General features: G+C 38.7%; 1 protein-coding gene and 1 pseudogene across 2 annotated transcripts; one reads left to right on the plus strand and one right to left on the minus strand.

Annotated features, from left to right (window-relative positions):
• The first annotated feature begins 1,795 nt into the window (after nt 1-1,795).
• On the plus strand, nt 1,796-3,083 carry LOC144661199 (uncharacterized; annotated as a pseudogene).
• Nucleotides 3,084-3,763: 680 nt separating this feature from the next.
• Nucleotides 3,764-18,258, minus strand: LOC144660249 (vitamin K epoxide reductase complex subunit 1-like). 2 transcript variants are annotated; one of them, XM_078520852.1, is made up of 4 exons: nt 18,104-18,258; nt 14,548-14,756; nt 10,515-10,624; nt 3,764-5,190 (listed from the first exon to the last, which is right to left on the minus strand). In XM_078520852.1, the coding sequence occupies exons 2-4, from the start codon at nt 14,724-14,726 to the stop codon at nt 5,006-5,008; spliced, it is 474 nt and encodes a 157-aa protein (XP_078376978.1). In that variant the 5' UTR covers nt 14,727-14,756; nt 18,104-18,258; the 3' UTR covers nt 3,764-5,005. The 2 variants fall into 2 exon arrangements, with proteins under 2 accessions (XP_078376978.1, XP_078376977.1); XM_078520851.1 differs by lacking the exon at nt 18,104-18,258 and adding an exon at nt 14,939-15,057.
• Nucleotides 18,259-20,686: the final 2,428 nt, after the last annotated feature.

Consider the following 20,686-nt stretch of genomic DNA (forward strand, 5'->3'; position numbering starts at 1 on the left):
TGCTGCTCACTACGTGTCAAAACACAGTTCGGAAGTCTTCTGAGCGATTTATTATTGCATCAATTGCTTGAGGCTTCGTTCAGTAGCTGTACAACAGACTTTGCTTCGTTTCTTCAGCTTGCGCCTTTTTCTTCCAGACAACTTTTTAGGAAAGAACCAACCCCTAAATCCTCATCCATTGTCAGTCCATACCCAACGATTACGAAGTAGTTTCACAACTGTTGATATGCTCTTCACAGTCTATAATTTAACGACTGTTAACGGCACTTTTTCCCTCACACCCCGCTATTACGGACTCTCGCTATTACAGACACTAAACGACGTCCCGAGCGTGTCTATTACGGACACTAAACGACGTCCCGAGCGTGTCCGCTAAAACGAGAGTTGACTGTACAGACAGAGAGGTCCTTAACGACGAGTTTTAGCAACGCTACCCAGAAAGGATGCGAATAAGACAAGAGTACCGTATTTACTCGATTAAGCGCCTTGGGCGCTTATTAAATTTTTGGACCTTCAGAATGCGGGTTGCTTATTCGAGGTGGGCGCTTATTCGAGGCTGGGCGCTTATTAAATTTTTGCCATTTTTCGAAGTAGTAAGTTTGTTTTCACAACAAAACAATGAATAATAATAAAACGTGAAGAAGGTCCAAAGCAGAATTTTAACTGTTCATTGAAATTTTCTTTAAAATACTAACAAAACTCGGTCTTCGGGGAAGTCTCTTAGTACTTCCTCACAAAGTACGCTTCTTGTACACTTTAGTATTTTTTGAAGGGGGGTGGGGGTGGGCGCTTATCGAGGCTGTGGGCGCTTATTCGAAGTGGGCGCTTATTCGAGGTTGGGCGCTAAATAGAATAAATACAGTAAGTAGGAAAATCAGCGGATATTTACGACCTCGGATATGCCACCATGGATTGAACTCTTACTACAAGGCGTTTGCTATACAATTTTAAAAGTATCACTAAAGACAGTCGTTTCTTATTCTGTTCCAGGCGTTTGGTTAGTTGGGGGGCAACGCAAGAAACGGCAAAAAAAGAAGGAAATACGAGGAATATGCTAGTCGTTTCTCGGTGCAAGGTTCTGCAGTTCTAAAGAAAAGTCTTACACAGAATCGACCTTGACACCATTTTCCTTTTCCCGGCTTTTCCACGAATTTTACCGTGACAGGAAAGATCAAATTCCCTTAACCTTAACATTCCGTACACCAAAACTGGATGGATATAATTGTTTTGCTTGTTTTTCATTTAGCTTATGCACCTATCAATGGTTTGCCCCAAGATGGGGGGGGGGGGGGGGGCCCCCCCCGGTTTTTTTTTTTTTTTTTTTATATATATTTTTTTTTTTTCTCTCTCTGTCTTTTTTTTTTTATATTTTTTTTTTTTTTTTTTTTTTTTTTTTCCTCTCTCCTCTTTTTTTTTTTTATATCTTTCTCTCTCCCCTCTCTATTTTTTTTTTTTTCCCCCCCCCCCCCCCCCCCCCCCCCCCCATCCCCTTCATTATTAGGAAGCTCTTCTAACCTGTTGCGGCCTGTTTCCACTCGCCGCTCTTCGCGTTGCTCCCTTACGGGTTCTTACTAATTAACCTAACCTCAGCAACACGCTAGCAGCCCTCAGAGGAAAGAAACCTCGAAAAAAAAGATACGATTAATAACACAGTAGAAATAGCGACATTTTCGTAACTGTCATCTGGCTAATTGCCAATTTAAATGCTAAATGATATTGAAAGATTACAAGGTTATAAGTAGGGACTTTCCCTTGCATGAGCGATGTTGACAGACCGGCCAAACCAATAGGAAAAAGACACGCTAAGCAGAGAGCTGCAAAGCAGCAAAGCAGCAAAGAAGCAGCAAAGTTAATACCTTTATTTGCACAGACCAGGTTTGGAAGCAGCATTTTCACCACAAAATGCCTCATGTCGGGACTGTGTTGCTGTTATTCGTTGTCCTTCAGGTCCTTAACTTCTCAGTGAAACAATGCGCTGGCTCGTTAAGCACTGCTTTAGCTGTTGGTAAATTGTTGGTAGACACTTTCAGTTCAGAGTCTGTCAAAACCGCAGATCTCACGGCCGCGGAAGAACTCGTGAGAGGACTAACTTTCGACAAGTACAAAGAGAAAGTTCATTGTAAGATCATGACAAAAATCAAAGAGGCAGACTTTGAAACGGTCGTCGGCAGAATATCATCACGTCACAAGATTCCAACGGATATAGAGGAGGAAATCGCGGACGGGAAGTATAGCGGTGGAGTCAATCAAGCCGTGGTCAGAGAATTTAAATTTTGATAAAGGGGGCCCTGGAAAGGTTGTTTATGGGAGGACAATCACTTCTAGACGCGAAGATTCCACCATAGATTTAGCTTACGTTTTCTTTGAATTGGAATTTAAATTCTCGCCAAGAAAAATCGAAGAACAACGCAGAAAGCAGTTTCTTTTCATTACTTATGGATCCGAGGCCGTTGTTCGCTTTGAAGAACGTAACCTGGCGGAGAAAGACAAGGAACATATTTCCAGCTTCTACCGCGCAAAGGCTCTCAAAGGATTTCTCCAAGAATACCCTGCACTGGCCGGAACTGGACGAGATGAACTGTAAACTGTACATTATATCATCAGCTCGTGGAGAATACAAGAACCAAAAGTAACAATCAGTAGTATCTAGAAATACTGTAAAGATACAGCTGAGATACAGTAAGTTTGTTTTGTAAGATGGATGCCTGAATGTAGTCTTAATGGCTATAGCCTGCGTAGGTTTTGTTTGGGTTCATGGCTATAACTTAGGCTCAATTTATTTCAATATATGCTACTAGCTTGCAAGGTTTTCACCATTATTTTATTTTGACTCTTTTTAGGGGTTTCCCCCGTTTCGTATTACGAGGTCAATTATTTGGGATCGTGTAACACTATATGACTGTAAGTTGTTAAAAATGTTTCTATTTTAAGGTTTTTGCACAGATATGTGAAGTAAAATTGCATGCTTGCTTCATTGAAGTGTCATTCCTCTACCAACAGTTGACATTTTTGTTGCTTTGTACGTGACTAAGTCCATTATCTTGTACTTTCTTAGTATATGCTCCAATTAAAGTATCAGTTAGTTTGCGAACAGTCTCCCTTTCGATCTCTTGTTTCGTGAAATACATTACTACACAATTAAGAGAGGGTACTAGTTTACATTCTTTCTTTTTTTCCAAAAAAAAAGCAAGATAAAAATCAGAAAGGAAACAGACAACTTGAAAGTGAAAGTACCGAGTCATCAAACTCTACAATAACACACGACCTGTGGGGGGTGGGCAGCAACCAGTTAACCAATGAACTGCCTCCTCATGACAATACCATACATATACATCTATAAATGTACTACAGCAGGGTTGACTAAAACAAATCCTTGCCGTTTCCAGCAATGTCGAATTAGAGATTATCCCGCATTTCCGTTAAGCCAGATGAATCCAATTCATCATTCATCGCAGTTTAAAAAACAATGTTCTTTGAGAATATAAAATCACAATTTTCACAAAAAGTCCGCGGTCGGTAGTTCACTTCAACTACGTATACAATATTGATAGAATACTCGGCCCTTACTTTCACCGCATTGAGTAAAAAAACAAGAACAACTTCTACTTTTATTGCCCAAAAACAGTTTTCACAGGCAGACCTGCAAATAAAATGGACGGGTGTTCCGCGAGAAGCCTCCATTTCATATACAGTGGTCATTTTTACGACTCGGACCACATGTTTTTATCCTTTCAGAAAGGAAAATACAACCAAACACAACAAATTGAGAACTTAAACCACTTTATTGCCCAGTAAGAAGGTTCTACACGGACCTGAAACATGCAGATGAAGTAGACTGATGTTGTCCTGTGAAACTATCCCTAGAAAATGCGCGGTGCACGCTGGCATCTGGTGTGCTGTATGGCTGCATGCCACCGAATGAAGTTGGCCAATTCATTGACTGCGGTGGTTACACCAGTAGTAATCTAAATCAAGCATTTGTAACGCATTCCTCTTTGGGGTTGTAAGTGTCACGCAAAGGCACAATTCTCGATTTTATTCGACTTGACATTCTAGGAGTATTTGGATTTTTCTGAGTTTTCAAGCAACTGATACAAAGGAATCCCGATATCTTGAACCTCCAGATACAGGGAAATAAAAATTGCAATGGTCAGAAGTTCCTGAAATCAAGAGAAATCGTCAGTGATATTGCAATGTTCGACTTAGAAGAAAACGATTTCTGGTTCGAATTATCGGGAGGTTCGAGAAAAACGGGATTCCAATGTAGTCTATAGCGACCACTGCTCAACACCACGCTATCTTACGAACTGTAATATTCTGTTGTTCATACCGTTATTTCATTACCATGCAATAAATTCACGCGTAGGTAGTCTAGGTATCTCACTTTTACTCTCTTCATGTCAGGGCATCTTTAATACAGGGATAAACTTTGGATTTCTCTTTCATAAGTGCTTTTTAAATTTTTGTTTTTACGAGTCTAAAACTATTTATATTAGTCTAAATAACTTATATTATTATATTATATTAATATAGAGCGTTTTCACTCACGTGACCAGCAGCCATTATGGTTTACTAAAACAAAAGATTATTTTTGCATAAAAATAGAGTTTGATTCCCGGAGGGATGGCTTGGTGCACCAATTTGGCCGCCGTTCCTTTGTTTTTGAACACCAATATGGCCGCCGTTCCTTTAATTTTGAACACCAATATGGCCGCCGTTCCGGCTGCCGTGACGTCATATGGAAACGCTCTATAGTCTATTCAGGTAACCCGTGTTAGTTAAAAAATCAATTTATCTATTTTTAGAATGTATAGAAATAAAATGTAACCCGATTTAGTCATTAATTTAATATAAATGGCAATATTTTTAACCTACAGGTACAGAAAGCTTTAAGACTGCCTTATCTATGTTACTGACAATCTACAGCAAGTTAAAAGAAATAAATTTAAAGTTCTTATGGATGACAGCAGTGATACAATGTAAATTCTTGGGATGTTCATCAGGTCTAAGCAAAATACCTGTGATAATTCAAGTACAATAACGCACCATTAACCACATAAGTTGCTATGCAGACCAGACAAAGATCTTTTAACACAAAGAAGAGTATAAAGGCGAGATACGCTGAACCAACACAGGACACCACTGACGTCATGAACAGTATGGCTGGAATCCATGAAAAGGACAAGATACCTAGAACAAAACAGTAAAAATATTATTCAATGATAGTATCCGCCATATCTTTTATGAAATTTAGAAAACAGAGTCATGTTCATCCTACGGGTCCCTTGACAAAAATAAAGTAGTATAAAAGTAAAGCTAGTTCAATCGTGAAGATTGACCAGGGGAACCGGTTATTTACACATTGATACACGTCTTTTTCAGTAGTTTGTGACATATTTCTGTCTGTTTTCTAATGGGTTCCATTTGATTCAGTTACCTAATCACAATGCAAGATGTTTCATTTCACACCAGTTGCACGTTTCGAGTTTAATTGGCAAATCAAACTTGCTGATTAAAAAGTAGTCAAAGGCCGTAAATTAACTGAATCAAATACAGTGAAAACTCGATTTAACGAAAAGAAATGGGACTGGGGAAATTTGTTCGTTATATCGAGGGTTCGTTATATCAAAAACCTCGATACAACGAATTTGCGGAAAGACAACCAAAATGTTCTTTATATCGAGGTACAGTTAAACATTGTTTTCATGCTGTTACGTTGCACTAGCCAGCATCTACTGATCTGAACGACTATCAAACAACTTATGTTATTAATGTCAAATATCCACATAGATATGGCCATACGTCTTTGAAGTTGTTCTCCAGTTACAGGTTTAAAGTATTTTAATCTTTGTTGGTCTGTTATACATTAATCTTTTGTCGCTTGTTGACTACAATTCGTTAAACCGGGGTACATTTTACGTCTGACTCCCGGATTGTGTGCGTTATAACGAGGATTTCGTTTTCGTTATCGGGGTTCGTTAAATCGAGGTACTGTTCCATACATTTCACTGTAATTTTGACCGGGCTAGACGATATCGTTCGTTAAACCGAGGACTTCGTTATATAGAGGTTCTTTAAATCGAGGTTCCATTGTATCTTGTTAACTAATGAATGTATGGTACAGTAAAGGATAAAATAAAAAAAAATGAATGGGAATTTTCAGTGGCATTTCCACAGGGTGGCTATTTACCCTCTATTCCCGATCAAATTGGAATTTAAAAGTGTTGGTTTTTGGAGAGGGAGAAACTGAAAACCGGAAAACTTTTATCCACTAGAACAAAGACGAGAACCAACGCCAGCAGGTCCGGGAATTCAACCAGGGCACACTGGTAGGAGGCGAGCGCTCTCACAACTGCACCATCCCTGCTCCCACATCGGCCCACATGGACTTCACATCGGTTCCACATTGGACGAGGTGAAGGAGGAGCATTTTATTAAGACAATACCCTATGACGTCACGCCCCTTAATGTATTCCGCGCCCAAAAAACACGGACGAAAACCATCCTCACCAAAATGATCGATCACGCGCAATGGAAAAGTGTCGCCATTCCTTCTAATACGTTTAAGTTCTGATTTGAAATCATGGCTGTTTCAAATCGCTGAAATCCGTCATTGCTCGTAGGCTGGGCAAATCACAGTTTCCCGGCTTGCTGGCTATGTGAAATGAAATGTTTGATAATGTAACCTCTAATTTCCTCCCCTCAGATTATCAACATCTCGATATCTTTGTTAAATTTTCCTTTTAACTCAGTGAAATTTTAGTATAAATGACAAAAAATGGTGAGCTAGTCAAAAATGATTAAAAATACCTATATTAAATTATCGCCAGACCCAAAAAATGGCTGGCTCACTAAGGTCGAATTTACCGCTACCTGGGCGATATTTATGACGTCATGGCAGGAGATAGATTGCAAGTTCACTGACATTCACTAAAAATACGTCATTGACGTCAGTCAGCAACGGTGTTATACGTTCAAATGACGTCAGTGTAGGTGTTATATTTCACTGACGTCAGTGTAGGTGCGATCTTTCAATGGCGTCACTGTAGATGTTACAATTCAATGACGTCAGTGTAGGTGTTATATTTTCAATGACGTCAGTGTAGGTGCTATATTTACGACGTCAGTGCAGGTTTCATATTTCAATTACGTCAGCGTAGGTGTTTCAATTTAACGACGTCAGTGCAGGTTTCATTTCATACGTCAGCGAGGTGCCGACGAGGGGCACGGGAGGCAAACGACGGGAGGCCCAACGAGCGAGGGTTCAATTCAATGACGTCAGTGCAGGTTTCATATTTCAATTACGTCAGCGTAGGTGTTTCAATTCAATGACGTCAGTGCAGGTTTCATATTTCAATTACGTCAACGTAGGTGTTATATTTTTATGAAGTCAGTGAAAGGGCTTTACTTCAATGACGTCTGTGTTGGTGCTATATTTATGCGATCTTTCTCAATCTCGGCTTGTGTGGCGTCAATAGGTTTTGGTTTTTGATCGTAACCTATAGATAGCAGTCGTCAACGTCATAAATATTTGTCAACGTCATAAATATTGTTGTCAACGTCATAAATATTGTTGTCAACGTCGTAGTTTTTGATGTCAATGTCGTAGTTATAGTCAACAATGTCGTAAAAGGAATTCAACGACAGACGTACCTTTTCAACTGAGGCATTTCTTAATTCTCTTTACCAAGATGTTTGACAATATATCGAAAGTGTAAGGAGAAATTAGACGAAAATTAAATTTGTAAAATGAAGGTTTTCTTTTACCCCTCAATAAAAGAGGGGCATCTCAAAACTCAAATCATTTTTTTTCTGAGAGAAAGATTATAGACCAGCTGTAAAGAAAAAATAATCCAAGAGACAATCCAAGCCATGAGTGTTGTAATTCATGTGGAGAATTTCCCCAACTTGTCAGCAATTTTTCGGGAATTGGAGATGCAGGAAAAGCAGAGATCATTCCAGCCTAAAACGGCCAAAATCCACAACAAAGAAGAAAAATTAAAACCACTGACAGTACAACAGTTAGAGCCAGCCCGCCGCTGTTCCCAATTGGGACGTCTAGTGAATTATCTGAGTGGTCTAAAATACAGTGCAGCACAGACCCGTAAACGTATTCCCAGCTCAGCTAGCGCTTTTACTGATCGTTCCAGGATACAAGGCGATGAGCGACTCACACCTGCTGCTAAAAACCTTAACGAGGAGCAACTCGCGTTTTTGTATGAGGACATCCTAAAGCCACTCGACTTTGGTTCAATTCTGCATCAGCGGAGAAAGCTCGCGGAAGCCAGCGAAAAACAGTGACTGCCCTGAATGAGGTCTTCCAAGGGACAGTTCATTTTTTATGAGGTAGGGGGGGGGGGCTGGTGGGAATTGAGGGGGGGCATCCAAAAAAATTTGGCTTCAAAGGGGGGGTCAGCCAAAAAAATATGGCCTGTAAGGGGGGGGGGGGGTCACTAAAAATAATTTTACTTTTAAGCGTTGTAAAGAGGCTTCTGTAAGAAAAAAAATCTTGCAAGAATGCCCAAAATGACATTCCCGAGGTTCTGAAAATTCAAATTTTCCCGGGGGAGCATGCCCCCGGACCCCCCTACTTTGTTATGTACCAAACGCCATTAAATCAAACCAACAGCTTATTGGTTACAAATGCAGAGAACCCATATTAACAGACGGCATCCACAAATAAACAGTTGAGGCTATGCCAGCTATTTGGGGATGTGATTTTTCAGTACACTGATACATTCTTTAGGCACAAGGCTCGATATATTTTATTTTCACTTTAATTTTTTTTTTGTAATTTTTTTTTTTGGGGGGGGGGGTCATCGAAAAAAAATTGGATTTTGAGGGGGGGTCAGGTAAAAAATTTCGATGAAGAAGGGGGGGTCATTATATATAACAGTGACTATCTATCAAATCCCACCAGCCCCCCCCCCCCTACCCCATAAAAAATGAACGGTCCCCAAGGTTTTGACGACAGGCGACATTGCTTTAAAATTGCTAAAAATGTAGCGACAATCTTGTTCCAAAGCACCTAAAGCCGACAGAAGCTAGCACTGAAAAGGTGTATATTTGTAACAGTGACAACGTTTCCCTCGCCACATAGGCGACAGGTGGGTTGGAAACGAGTGACAAAACGACATCAGAAACACCCTTAGAGGGCATCCTGAATGTCATTACATTGTAAAAATGGCACAGACTGAATTAGCCCAAGAAGATTGCTATCAGAGCAACTACTTTTTTCTTACTTTTCGTTCATAGAATCAATCGACTATTACTCTTATTTTATAGCTTTCCTTGTGTATATTTTGTTTAAAATACAAACTTGGTTAGTTGTAATCTAAATCAAAATGGAATGTATCACGTTCTAACAGGCATGAAAATCTTCATGTAAAATACTCAGCGTGATATCTAATGGTTTGTACAATGTACTGTAAATTCACATGATTAATCACTTTTGTTTTCCCCAGTTTTCTCTAGTATATATCTTGTATATGAATTAACTCTGACGTATACGCGATACATTTTACCGTGTTTATTTAGAGTGGAATACCTTTACTTCAAAGAAATGTTTTCGCTTATAATATATAGGACCCTTAATTTATGCAACGATACATTTCTTTGTTCATACACAATGTACCGGTATGTACTTTTTTAATGTTAAAATAATAAAGTACTGTTGAACAGTTGAGTGGACTAAAATTAAATCATTTTGTAAACAACTAGTACTAACTTACTATGATTTTCTTCCAGCGGTTTTCACTATATAGCACCCCCCAAAAAATCCTAGATTTCAGTTTTAAAGACATCGAGAGAAAGGGAAAAAAACGCACAAACATAAAAACTCTGATTGGTCCATTGTTATTTGAATGCTTTTATGAATGCTTGTAGCACTAGCAGCCCATTGAGCCTTTTTTCTGTTAACTACTATAATTCTTATTTCTCGACTTTCTGCCCATGGGATAGTATTTCCTCTTGCTCATGTTTCAAGCATTAACATAATAGATTGCAAACCCATGCACATCGAAAATAAAAGTTTGTTCAGCATCTTAAAGCAGTGGTAACTTATGCAGCCATCGTAACACATTCAAGATTAAAGCATATATCTTTACCACAGTGTGGGATTTTTGCTGTTTTTTTTTTTTTTTTTTTTTTTTTTTTTTGGGGGGGGGGGGCTCCCATATAAAAGTAAGGGTAATCATCAGTTGTTTCATCGATATCTCTACCAGAATCTATCTGTTTTTAATGGCGCATGGCACAAGTTAAGCTTTAGTAATTGAAAGTCACCCATGGACAGACAATTATTTTTGTCCAAGCTTGTAGAAATTCTTTTTGTCGTAATTTTCAAGCTTTTCTTTCTTGTGTTCTCCCAACATCCCACGTGGGTTTACTGTAGGTCTACTGCCTAAGTAGCTCCAGAAAAATACATATGGTATGGGTATGGATATTTTCTGCCACATACAGCTGTAATATTATTTGAAGCTAAATTTCACATGCCAACATTTAACTTGAGCACTTACCAAGGACTAACTGGCTGGAATAGAACACTATACCCAAAATACAGTTTGGCATGTTAAGAAAGTGTTCCTTGCCAAGTAAGACCTCCACCACTCCAAATCCTTTGCTGTAGCTGAATACAAAACCAAAAGGACAGTTAGTCATGTTACATAAAATAACACTGAACTTATTGGAATTGAAAATGCTAGACTATGCTTATCATCGTCAATTTATGCATGAGCACAATTTTTCCAAGCCTATCCAGGATAGTTAGAAATGACACATGAGCAAAACATTGTGTGTCTGTAACCTGACTCGTCCCCAGTCGTCTTCATACAGTGCAAGGAGTACAGCGCAGGGAGAGATGGGTACCCCTGCTCCCCCACCTCGCGTGCTTCTCCCTTTGCTGTGTGCTACCGTCGCTTGCATCTAAGCGTGAACACGTGTGCTGAAACAATCCATGATCTTTTTGGGTATCAAACGTGGCATGATTGGTCATCAAACATTTGAAGTTTGGCAAACCGTAACGGCAACTTTCGTGCCGAAAGTTCAACACATACAGGTTTCGAAATGGCGGAAAGATTGGATATAGAGACTTCTCCTGAAAAATTGATCCTGATTTGTGTCGATATGCATTTGCAGGTTCACTTCAATCACTTCAAGTTTAAAGAGTTTCGCCTTGACTCAGTGTTCTAGTGAGCATTTTGAGTGAAAGTTCGTGTTACAGTCTGCTAAACTTCAAATGTTTGACGATCAAACATTCCATGTTTGATACCCAATTAGATATGTTTCAGTGACACCATGCAAGCGACGGTATATGAAGATTACTGAGGAAGAGTCAGGTGCATCACTACAGTATGACATGTGAATAGACTGTAACAGTTCAAAATCAGGCCAAGATCTTTAAGTTGTCAGTCCAGTACGATGCCAGCATGATCTGCTTACATTTAAATCAAGACCATGATTCATGATTCGGATTGAAAAAATTTTCGAAAAATGAAATAAATTACTTATTCACAAATAAGTGACCCTGATGATGACTTTTTAGTCAAAAACGTTCGGTTTTTATTTGTATATATTATAATAGCCTTAATTTAACTTTTTTAAACAATTTACAGTACTGAACCAAAATTGATGACAACATGGAACATGAAGCCTTATAGATGGAAGACAGGTTCTTTTGGCTTTAGGACTTGTCTTGCACTGTAAGCTAGTTTGAGAGATTAAGTCTTGCTTCTAGGGTATTGAAAGGAAAATGTTATGCAAACAAGCTACTAAGTTTAATGAATGTATTTTGCCAGTCCCTAATAGCCCTTCATTATATCAAGGTTCCACTGCTCCCCATAACAGATCACATATGATCATAGTTTCATTTTTTTACAAACTTCCTAGCAACATTTTAATTAAGAAGTCCTCAAAAAATGTTCGGGTTGTAGCCAGGCATGTTTAAAATCGAATAAATAAGTTGACACTGGCTAAAAATATTGTTTTTGGACGTTTCGGCCACTACTGTTGCCTTCTTCAGCAAGATAAAAATGCAAATGTTCAACGGCGTCCTGTTAAAATATGTAATGAATGTGATAAAAACTAAATGAACTTTCCGAGTGAACAAAGGGAGAACGTCTCACTCAGACCAATTATGAGTGTCATTGGATCTCCCACAATAACCTCCAAATACCTCGCCAACATCTTGTCACCTCTTCAGAATAATAAATACACAGTTCAAAACAATGCATCTTTCGTTGAAAAGATCCACACCTTGTCAGAGACCCGACAGACAGAGCTGACGTGGTCCTGTTTACTTGCATTCCGACCCACCTAGCAACCAAAGTGGTTAAAGAGAGACTGGATTCTGACCAATCACTACCGGAGAGAACCAGCTTGTCCATCCAAAATATCATGGCACTTCTACAGTTCGTCCTCGACAACAATTTCTTTATACATGTATTCCAAGGCAACCATTTCCAACAAATTTTCGGTTGTCCAATGGGATCCCCAGTGAGCGCAATCTTGGCCAATCTCGTCATGGAACATGTCGAAGAAAAGGCTCTCTCTTCGACCCCTAACCCTCCCAAATGGTGGTTTAGGTACGTAGATGACAGCCACGTACAGTATGTGTAAAAAGGGAACGCATAGATGAATTCCATTCACATCTAAATTCCATCAACCCTCACATAAAATTTACAATCGAGATAGAATCAGAAGGTTCCATTGCCTTTCTTGACACCAAAACAACCAGACAATAAGATGGCACGATCACCGTGTCTGTCTAGAGGTAGCCTGAGTATCAGGCTTTTCTAAGGAGTAGGGGGAAAAGGAAGGAGCGCGGACGGAAAGAAAAGCCTGACACAGAGGCTTTAATTCCAGTCTTCCACCCCTCACGGCGTGATAAGCGTCAACCAATCAAATTCATTTCCGGTTGTCACTTGCGAAGCCGGACCAAGATATAACTGATAAGACACAATACATCTTGCAACAATATTTATAATGCCGATCCCGGCATCAATAAAATGCAAGTAATCAACGTTTTCACGGAACATATATCTTGTCCTTACACGGCGAAAATTTCGAGAGTCTAAAGTATATCTTACAAATAGAATTGAGCAAAAACAAGCTAGTAAAACATGTGGCAAAGAAGTGTGAAACAAACAGGAAACCACGCAGCGCAGACAATTATGCAATGACCTCTAGACATTTCCTTGGCCACAATCTTACGGCTCTATTTAATACATAATGCCTCTAAATAAAACAGTGCCCCTCAGAAAGAAGTGAGAAGCAAATTACGTCGAAAAACCGAATTTAACACAGAACGGCAAGGGTACAAATGTCACAAACGTAGGCCTGTCACCTTTATTTTGCTAAAACTCCGAGGACATCGACTTTCCGTTTCACAAGCAGCTTTCGAGGCATAATTTCTGTCCTCTATTACGTCTTATTCCAGGAAAAACTGTAGAGCTCCTTTACGAGCCGTTTTGAATTCGTCGCCTTCCATAAATACACTGAAATAACGCTGAATAACGTCGAGCGAAGTTTTCGCTCAATGTTCGTTCGCGTGGACATCAGTTCATTGAAGACGCCGTTATGAAATTTTTATTTCCGGTGGTGTGACGTCAGGGCCCATTGTGAATTACCCAATCAGCGCCACATCCAGAATCTGGATGTTTGACATGACCCAATCAAAGCGTTTGTGTCAGGCCTTCCTCTCCTCTTTCCTTCCCTACCCTCCCCCTCTCCCCTTAGGAAGGCCTGATACTCAGGTTAGTCTAGAGGAAATCTACTAACACCGATCGTTACCTGGATTTTAAATCACACCACCATCCCCAGCATAAACACTTGGTATTTGAATCAAAACCCTCACCCTGAGCCGAAAAACAATTGAATAAAACATTGAACCTCCTCACACTCTCAAAAATGATCAGTCAAAGATTCTGACTAATGTATTTAGTCAACGCTCATAGCAAAACTAATACTGTGTTTTCTCAATTAAACGCCCCTGCGGTTTATTTCAAACTTGGTATGGTGGACCTGGTGTGTATTTGACTCATGCAGTTTATTCAAGCATAATAAAGCAAGGGTATTTAATCATCATTTCTGTCTTACAAATGTATGTATCTTGCCATCATACCGAAAGTATAAATTACACCTCCAAAAAATGCCAGAAAGACTTACCACTCCACCATGAAGACCCGCTATTTTTTTCGGGGTCTGGCGTTTAATCAAGAAAATATGGTACTACTTGATCACATGTACAATTTCTAAAGAGATGTCATTTACGCTGGAAAAGAGTGATTTACATAAGACTGAGTAGAAACCTAACTTAATACCAAAAGCTCTGGTAAGCGAGCAGATCTAATGTTTCAATGTGTGGTCGCTTATGAAAGCTTATCAATCATTCTCGTGAACGACCATGTAGATCTCAATTAACTTAATACGACCACCGTGATATTTTGAATTTTCGATGTGGTCGCTAAATTAATAGATCATAGAGCTTTGACAATAATTAACATCAAACAAATTTCCACAGGCCGAGCAATTGTATTCAACGACTTCACTGACCTTGATGTGAGTACTCGTGAACAGCTCATATTCTCGCCAAGATCACAGGCAGCCTTGTACTTGCTGTCTTTGTGTTTTCTCGTCTCCACATAAAGTGCATACGCTGATACAAGAATCCCAAGACAACAAAACAGCATGTGATCAAAGGAATCAGAAAACAGCAAAGCTTCGTGAGCCATCGTGAATTTTCCTTGGTCGACACAAAAGGGCTGTGAACGAAATAAACAAAGGCTATAATTAAGCTCAGCTGAGCTAAAAAAAAAAAAAAAACATGTTAATTTTTCATGTAAACTTTGATCAACCATGTTCGTCGATCGCATGAGCATAAACTAGTAAAAAAGCAGCGAACAAAATATCATCAACCTGAAAACCGTCTTGATCACTCACTTACCAGAAAAAAGAAGCCTTTTATTTAGTTCAATTCGAAGAAATGCGTATGGTACCCTTTTAATTAAAGGTGTATACATATTTATCAATTTGTGAGTACCCGCATCTGCCATCTTGACCGCGCCTGACAAGTAAGAATGGGAATAGCTATATGACCCAGGCCTAACTCGGTCGACAGCCTGGCATTTGGGCAAATTTGCACTGGGAAAATGGGACTTGGGTCACCAGGATTTGGAAAAAAGAAGACCAATTAAGAGCTGAAATTACCTTAACTGTTAATCATGGACGTGATTGTTGGTGGGCGATGACTGTATTTGCAAACAAACAGTTGGAGCAGTTGAGTTAATGTTGCTAACTTTGATGCCATATTCTTTGGTAAGACTCCCTCCCCCCTCCTTAACCCCCCCATTTAATGATCACACAACGATAGTCTACTTAGGAGTAATTCTAAAGTCATACCGGACCACTAGAAAGGGTGGGCTTCTTACGAACTATAGGCAAAATTAAACACAGCGAAACAATACTGTACTTAGCTTTGTTTTTCATGACGAACTAGACTTACCTACAAGTCGAGCTCACAGAGAAACGAGATTCAAACTACATTTAGAAAGTCTTTTGACGAACCCGTGAGTTGAGCTGGCGTCATGTCATCAGAAAAAAGCCAGGCAGGCTTTTTTTGGTAACATTCTAAGCACGTTTGTAGCATGTTCCGCTATATATAATTTGAAGAATTTTAAAAATTGAAATTGCAACCCATTCGACCCTCCTCGCGGTTAAAAATGAGTGGCATGAATAATTTCTGACTTCTGTCATGTGGGGGTTGTAATTTAATAGAGTTTTGAAGGTAAGTCCGATCCCACAACCTCTCAAGATTGATTCCAGAGAGAAGAAAGATGTTATAAAAGTCCAGTGCTACTGATCAGACATTTGGCAACAGTGCTGAGGTAAATCTGAATTTCGCCCCTAAAAGTAATAATTTTGAAATATTATCTGTGGTGAAATAAACTAATTTTATTATAAAACTAGATCAATCTTGCACTCCTGCCGTTGTACCAGCCTTGCAATCAATTTGGTTTTATTAACACTTAGAGTGACGTCTGGTACGAGCATTTCTTAAACAAGAGATCTGGCAGCAGACAAGCCAAGCAGTTTTATTCTTCGTTGCGTGGTCCCGTGCATCAGACTGTTTTTTGTAATTTTATTATCTTGTAAGATATGAAAACTACTAAGACTGCAGCCATTTAAGACTCAATAAGAATTTAGCAATTGCTTTTGATTTTAAATAATTCTACGATTTTCCTTTCGTCAAAAGCCACTGAAGCCTCTTGCCTGTGGAAGAGCGTTTATTTTGATTCTAGATTGGCTATCAAATGTTGGGGTCCTATTATATATAGTGGTTTTCACTGTCACGCAATCCAAAAATAAATTCGAAACCATTCAACTACAGAAGCTATGAATTTAAAATATTATAGACGATAAATAGATAAACAATTTCTCCAAGTTTCAGATCTGTGCAGTGTACCGTTCGCGAGCTATTTTCCGAACCTTTCCACGAAAATTTATAAATCTTAGTATGGAAATGCCATAACTGTGTCCTGCCAAGGGACACAAATATGGCCGCCGTGATGTCAGAGAAACCATCTGGAACTAAATTTTGTTTACAACAGCGGCAATCTTTGGCTCATAAGCTAGTACGGTTTTACATTGACACCACTTATTATATCTGAAATGTTCAATCTGCTGAAAATGGAAAGGAAAGGCCTTTTTTCAAACAAAACAGCTTTGTCACGGCACTTAGCATGTCACATACGACGGATAACTCAAATATTCAAAATGCTCTGTTTAAAAAACGAATGACACTATCGATCTGGAAATTTGCAAAAAGATATATTTTTAGTTTATCTTATGTCTAATGACAACAAAAATTTAGTAGGCCTAGTGAATTTTGATTTCAGAATTTTATGACGTAACATGAAAACCAAAAGCACAAAAGTGCACGCGACAAGACCAAAAAGTAGTATGGGTAGAAGTAGAGAGCTACTGCACGTGCTGAATACTAATAAGATGGCAAAAGGACAAACGCGAATTTGCACGTTTTATTTCTCTTCAGACATGTGGAAACAAGGTACTTTTAGCCACCGTGAATTTTAAAAGAATTTTCAAAACTCAAAGACATGCTACAGTAAATGTAAAGCTACAGCATGAGAGAAAAAACAAAATCGTCACATGCAAAAATACAAACTTCTACATTTCCTCTACGCCAATATGCAAAATTCCATTGAATACCCAGAACTCATTTCGGACTTGTCGCATGCGCTTCTGTGCGTTTTTCCGACAACCTTTCTCGAATTAGCTATTTATATACGCCCAAAATTAGAATATAAATAAATAAATAAATAAAAAAAAATAAAAAACATCAACGTACACATAAAGTGTTCTTAAAAAGCCTAAGTAAGCAAGTACTAACAGCGTTTTTATAATTATAAAGTGTTTAAAATTATTGTTTAAACAGTTATTTCTGTTTGAGCATTATTCAACTAACATTTAGAAATTTATATTATAGACTGTGTGAATAGTCCAGTGGATAAGTGAAAGTATTGTGCACTTTATGATAAAAGCATGAAACTTGGCACACTAATACTATAAATCCGCAGGAACATTTCAAAGATTATAGGGGAGGAGGGGACGTTTTCAAAATGGCCGCCAGTCAGATTCTTTGTTAGGCCGACAACTTGAAACAAAGCGGAAAAGGTCATATCCAGATTGCCTATAATCTTTAAAATATTCCTCATGATTTATAATATTAGTGTGCCAAGTTTTATGCTTTTATCATAAAATGCACGATTAGTTCCTAAAATGACACTTATCCCCTGGACTAGAAGTCTCTTGCTCTCTCAAGAGGTTCAAGGAGCTGCCTTAGCGTGCAAAGACGATATTTGTGAAATTTTTCCCAAAGGCGCGCATCGCAACTTTACTACGCCGCATCGTCAATTACTCGCTTCAAGATAAGCCGTTTTCTGTTAAATATTTTGTACCTCAGTTGTCTAAGCAGCAGACTTCTAGTGAAGTTCCTGTAACATGCTAAGTTTGCGAAGAATTGAAAGTTCAGAAATTTAACCATGAACGCGGTCTTTCCATTATTTATCGAAACTACTGAGATCATACCTACCTCGGGTATTCTCTACAGATGGCTTCCTATCTCGAGTAATGAAAACCTGTAGAATATGAATCAACGGTCGGTTTTGTAGTTGCAGCAAAACGAATCAAAAAGCTTCTGATTCTCAAAAGCTACTGATATCTACACGACTTTCTCTCTGGTAAACATGCAGCCTGAGCCGACTAAAACCAGCCTAAATTACCCAATTACGCATGGGAGATACACTAAATGAAAATGTGTGCTTATTCTATTGGTTGTCGATGACACTTTGGTGATGAGCTGCATTGAAATGCATGGTAACTTCAGCTTCTTTTAGCCTGGGGATACGTCAATTGAAAACCTTTTCACGTGTTCCCTGGCAACGAGGATTGCTTTCACAATAACTCGAGAACGGCCACGGTTCAATTTTCTGCTCTTCACTCTTTTCAGTAATATTCTACTTTTGTCACTGATGCAAAAATGCTGAGCAACACATTCCTTTTGCTGACTACTGATTTTGTGTATTATTGTTTATGTTAACTAACTAGCTGTTAGAATTTTTCAGCTGATGCGTTTCAAGCCGGTTGGTTTTATTTTCTTTGACAGAAGAAAATACTGCTGCAAGGCAGTGCAATACTAGTGAAGTTTGTGGCAAAATGTTGTCACAGCCTAAAAACCAAACACGAAAAACAAATGAGCCCAGATGACGTTTGAATTCAAGCTAGTCGATACTCGTTGAGAATTGACGATGAGTGTTCTGAATTGGTAACCATGGCCAAGGTATTCAGTTCGTCCCGTATCCCGCCCTTAAAAATTCTCCTATCCCGCATCCCTCTTTATTTTTAAATTCCATCCCACATCACTTTTTTTGTATTTTATTGATTTTTAATACAGTTTTAGCAATTCCAAAACAAAAAACATCATGGAGTGCACAAAATGCATCTAAATGAACTGTTAACATGATACAAGGGAAAAAATAGAAAAAGAAAAAAGAAAAGAAAAGTAGAAGAAAATGTTACAAAAATAATGAAAGAAAACTTACAGTAGTAAAGAGTTCAGTGTTACATGTGTATTGAAAGTTAATAGGCTACGAGATAGGATAGACTTATTGTCTCTACATTGATAAAGAAGACGACGTCACGCGAAAACTACGTTGATATGTTGGACCCTTTTGCACCATTCATCACCATAGTATCAACCTCACTTTCCTAGCGATATTAAATTTCTTTGCTAAATTTGGCGCATTTTAAACTTAAATTTAAATGATCCGATGTTCTTCACATTAAACGGTTGTCTTTAATTTCAATCAGGTGAAATAATTAAATTCTATTAACAAATGTTTCTTCTGGAAGCCAAAAGTTAACAGTGTTAACGGTGGCCATTGATTCTATCTTGTAACGATATTCCCATCGTTAACACAGGGAATTCTATAGCTCCTGTATTTGTTACCATCATTGTTCCTTCTCCTTTTATTCTGCAATGTTAACTAGCCTGACTCGCAGACGTTATCTAACCTCGGCCAGTATTAAAACCAAGGGTGTAGTTTCGTCTGCGGCGCAGGCTTAATGTTAACCAGCTCTTGCTGTTTTCTTTGCTTCGTGAATTGAATATTAATTACATAAACATTTGAATATTACTAGTAGTAATTGGAATTATTACCTTTAAAGTTCCAGTCTTCCGTAACGATGGAGGACTGGTGAGAGTACGCCGTCAGCATTTCGCTTGCGAACAACAACACGCAGTTACATGAACCGTAATACGATTATTACATGGACGTCGCTAGTACAGTGGAACCGGCAAAAGTCACAGTAAAATGTATGGGACAGAATCCCGATATAACGATCTTCGATATAACGATGAGAATTTATAATTAGCGGACCGAACGTATAATCTTCCCCCGGATATAACGATATTATTAGTTCACAGTCACAATTTATTTGCAAAACATCGAATTTAATGCAATAACATTACAGTTATAAATAATAAAGATGGTAAATTTTAAGCTCGGTAATAAATAATGAAGATGAAGTATTCAACATGACACGAGCATTGGACAAAGAAAAATTCTGAGTCCCCGACGGGAATCGAACCCATGGCCTCCCAGATACCGGTTGGGCGCTCTAACCAACTGAGCTACGAGAGACTCGTTGTGAGCTGGGCCATTTTACTAGGTTGGAGGCCATGGGTTCGATTCCCGTCGGGGACTCAGAATTTTTCTTTGTCCAATGCTCGTGTCATGTTGAATACTTCATCTTCAACATAACAGTTATTGAGTTATCTCTAACGTTTCTGACAACAGCTTTGTACGATGCTATACGAAAATGATACTGTGTTTTAAGCCTTCTTATCAAAATTATTCTTTTTATCCTCCTTTGATATGCAGTAAAAAGTACTTGTTAGGTTTACCCCGATATAACGATATTTTCGGTTATTTTATGGCCATATCGTTGTATCGGAAGTTTCGATAAAACGATTCCTGGATATAACGAGAAAACTTTACTGCTCCCTTGGCATATCGTTATATAATATCGGGGTTCCACTGTAAAATTCCACCCAAAATAACTACGGAACGTTATCTAGCTCGGTCGCTGATCTGACAAAATGAAAAAAAAGAAG

The sequence above is a fragment of the Oculina patagonica genome, chromosome 7, assembly GCF_052425735.1.
Source record: "Oculina patagonica isolate OP01 chromosome 7, crgOcupat, whole genome shotgun sequence".
In the NCBI taxonomy this organism is placed as follows: Eukaryota; Metazoa; Cnidaria; class Anthozoa; order Scleractinia; family Oculinidae; genus Oculina; species Oculina patagonica.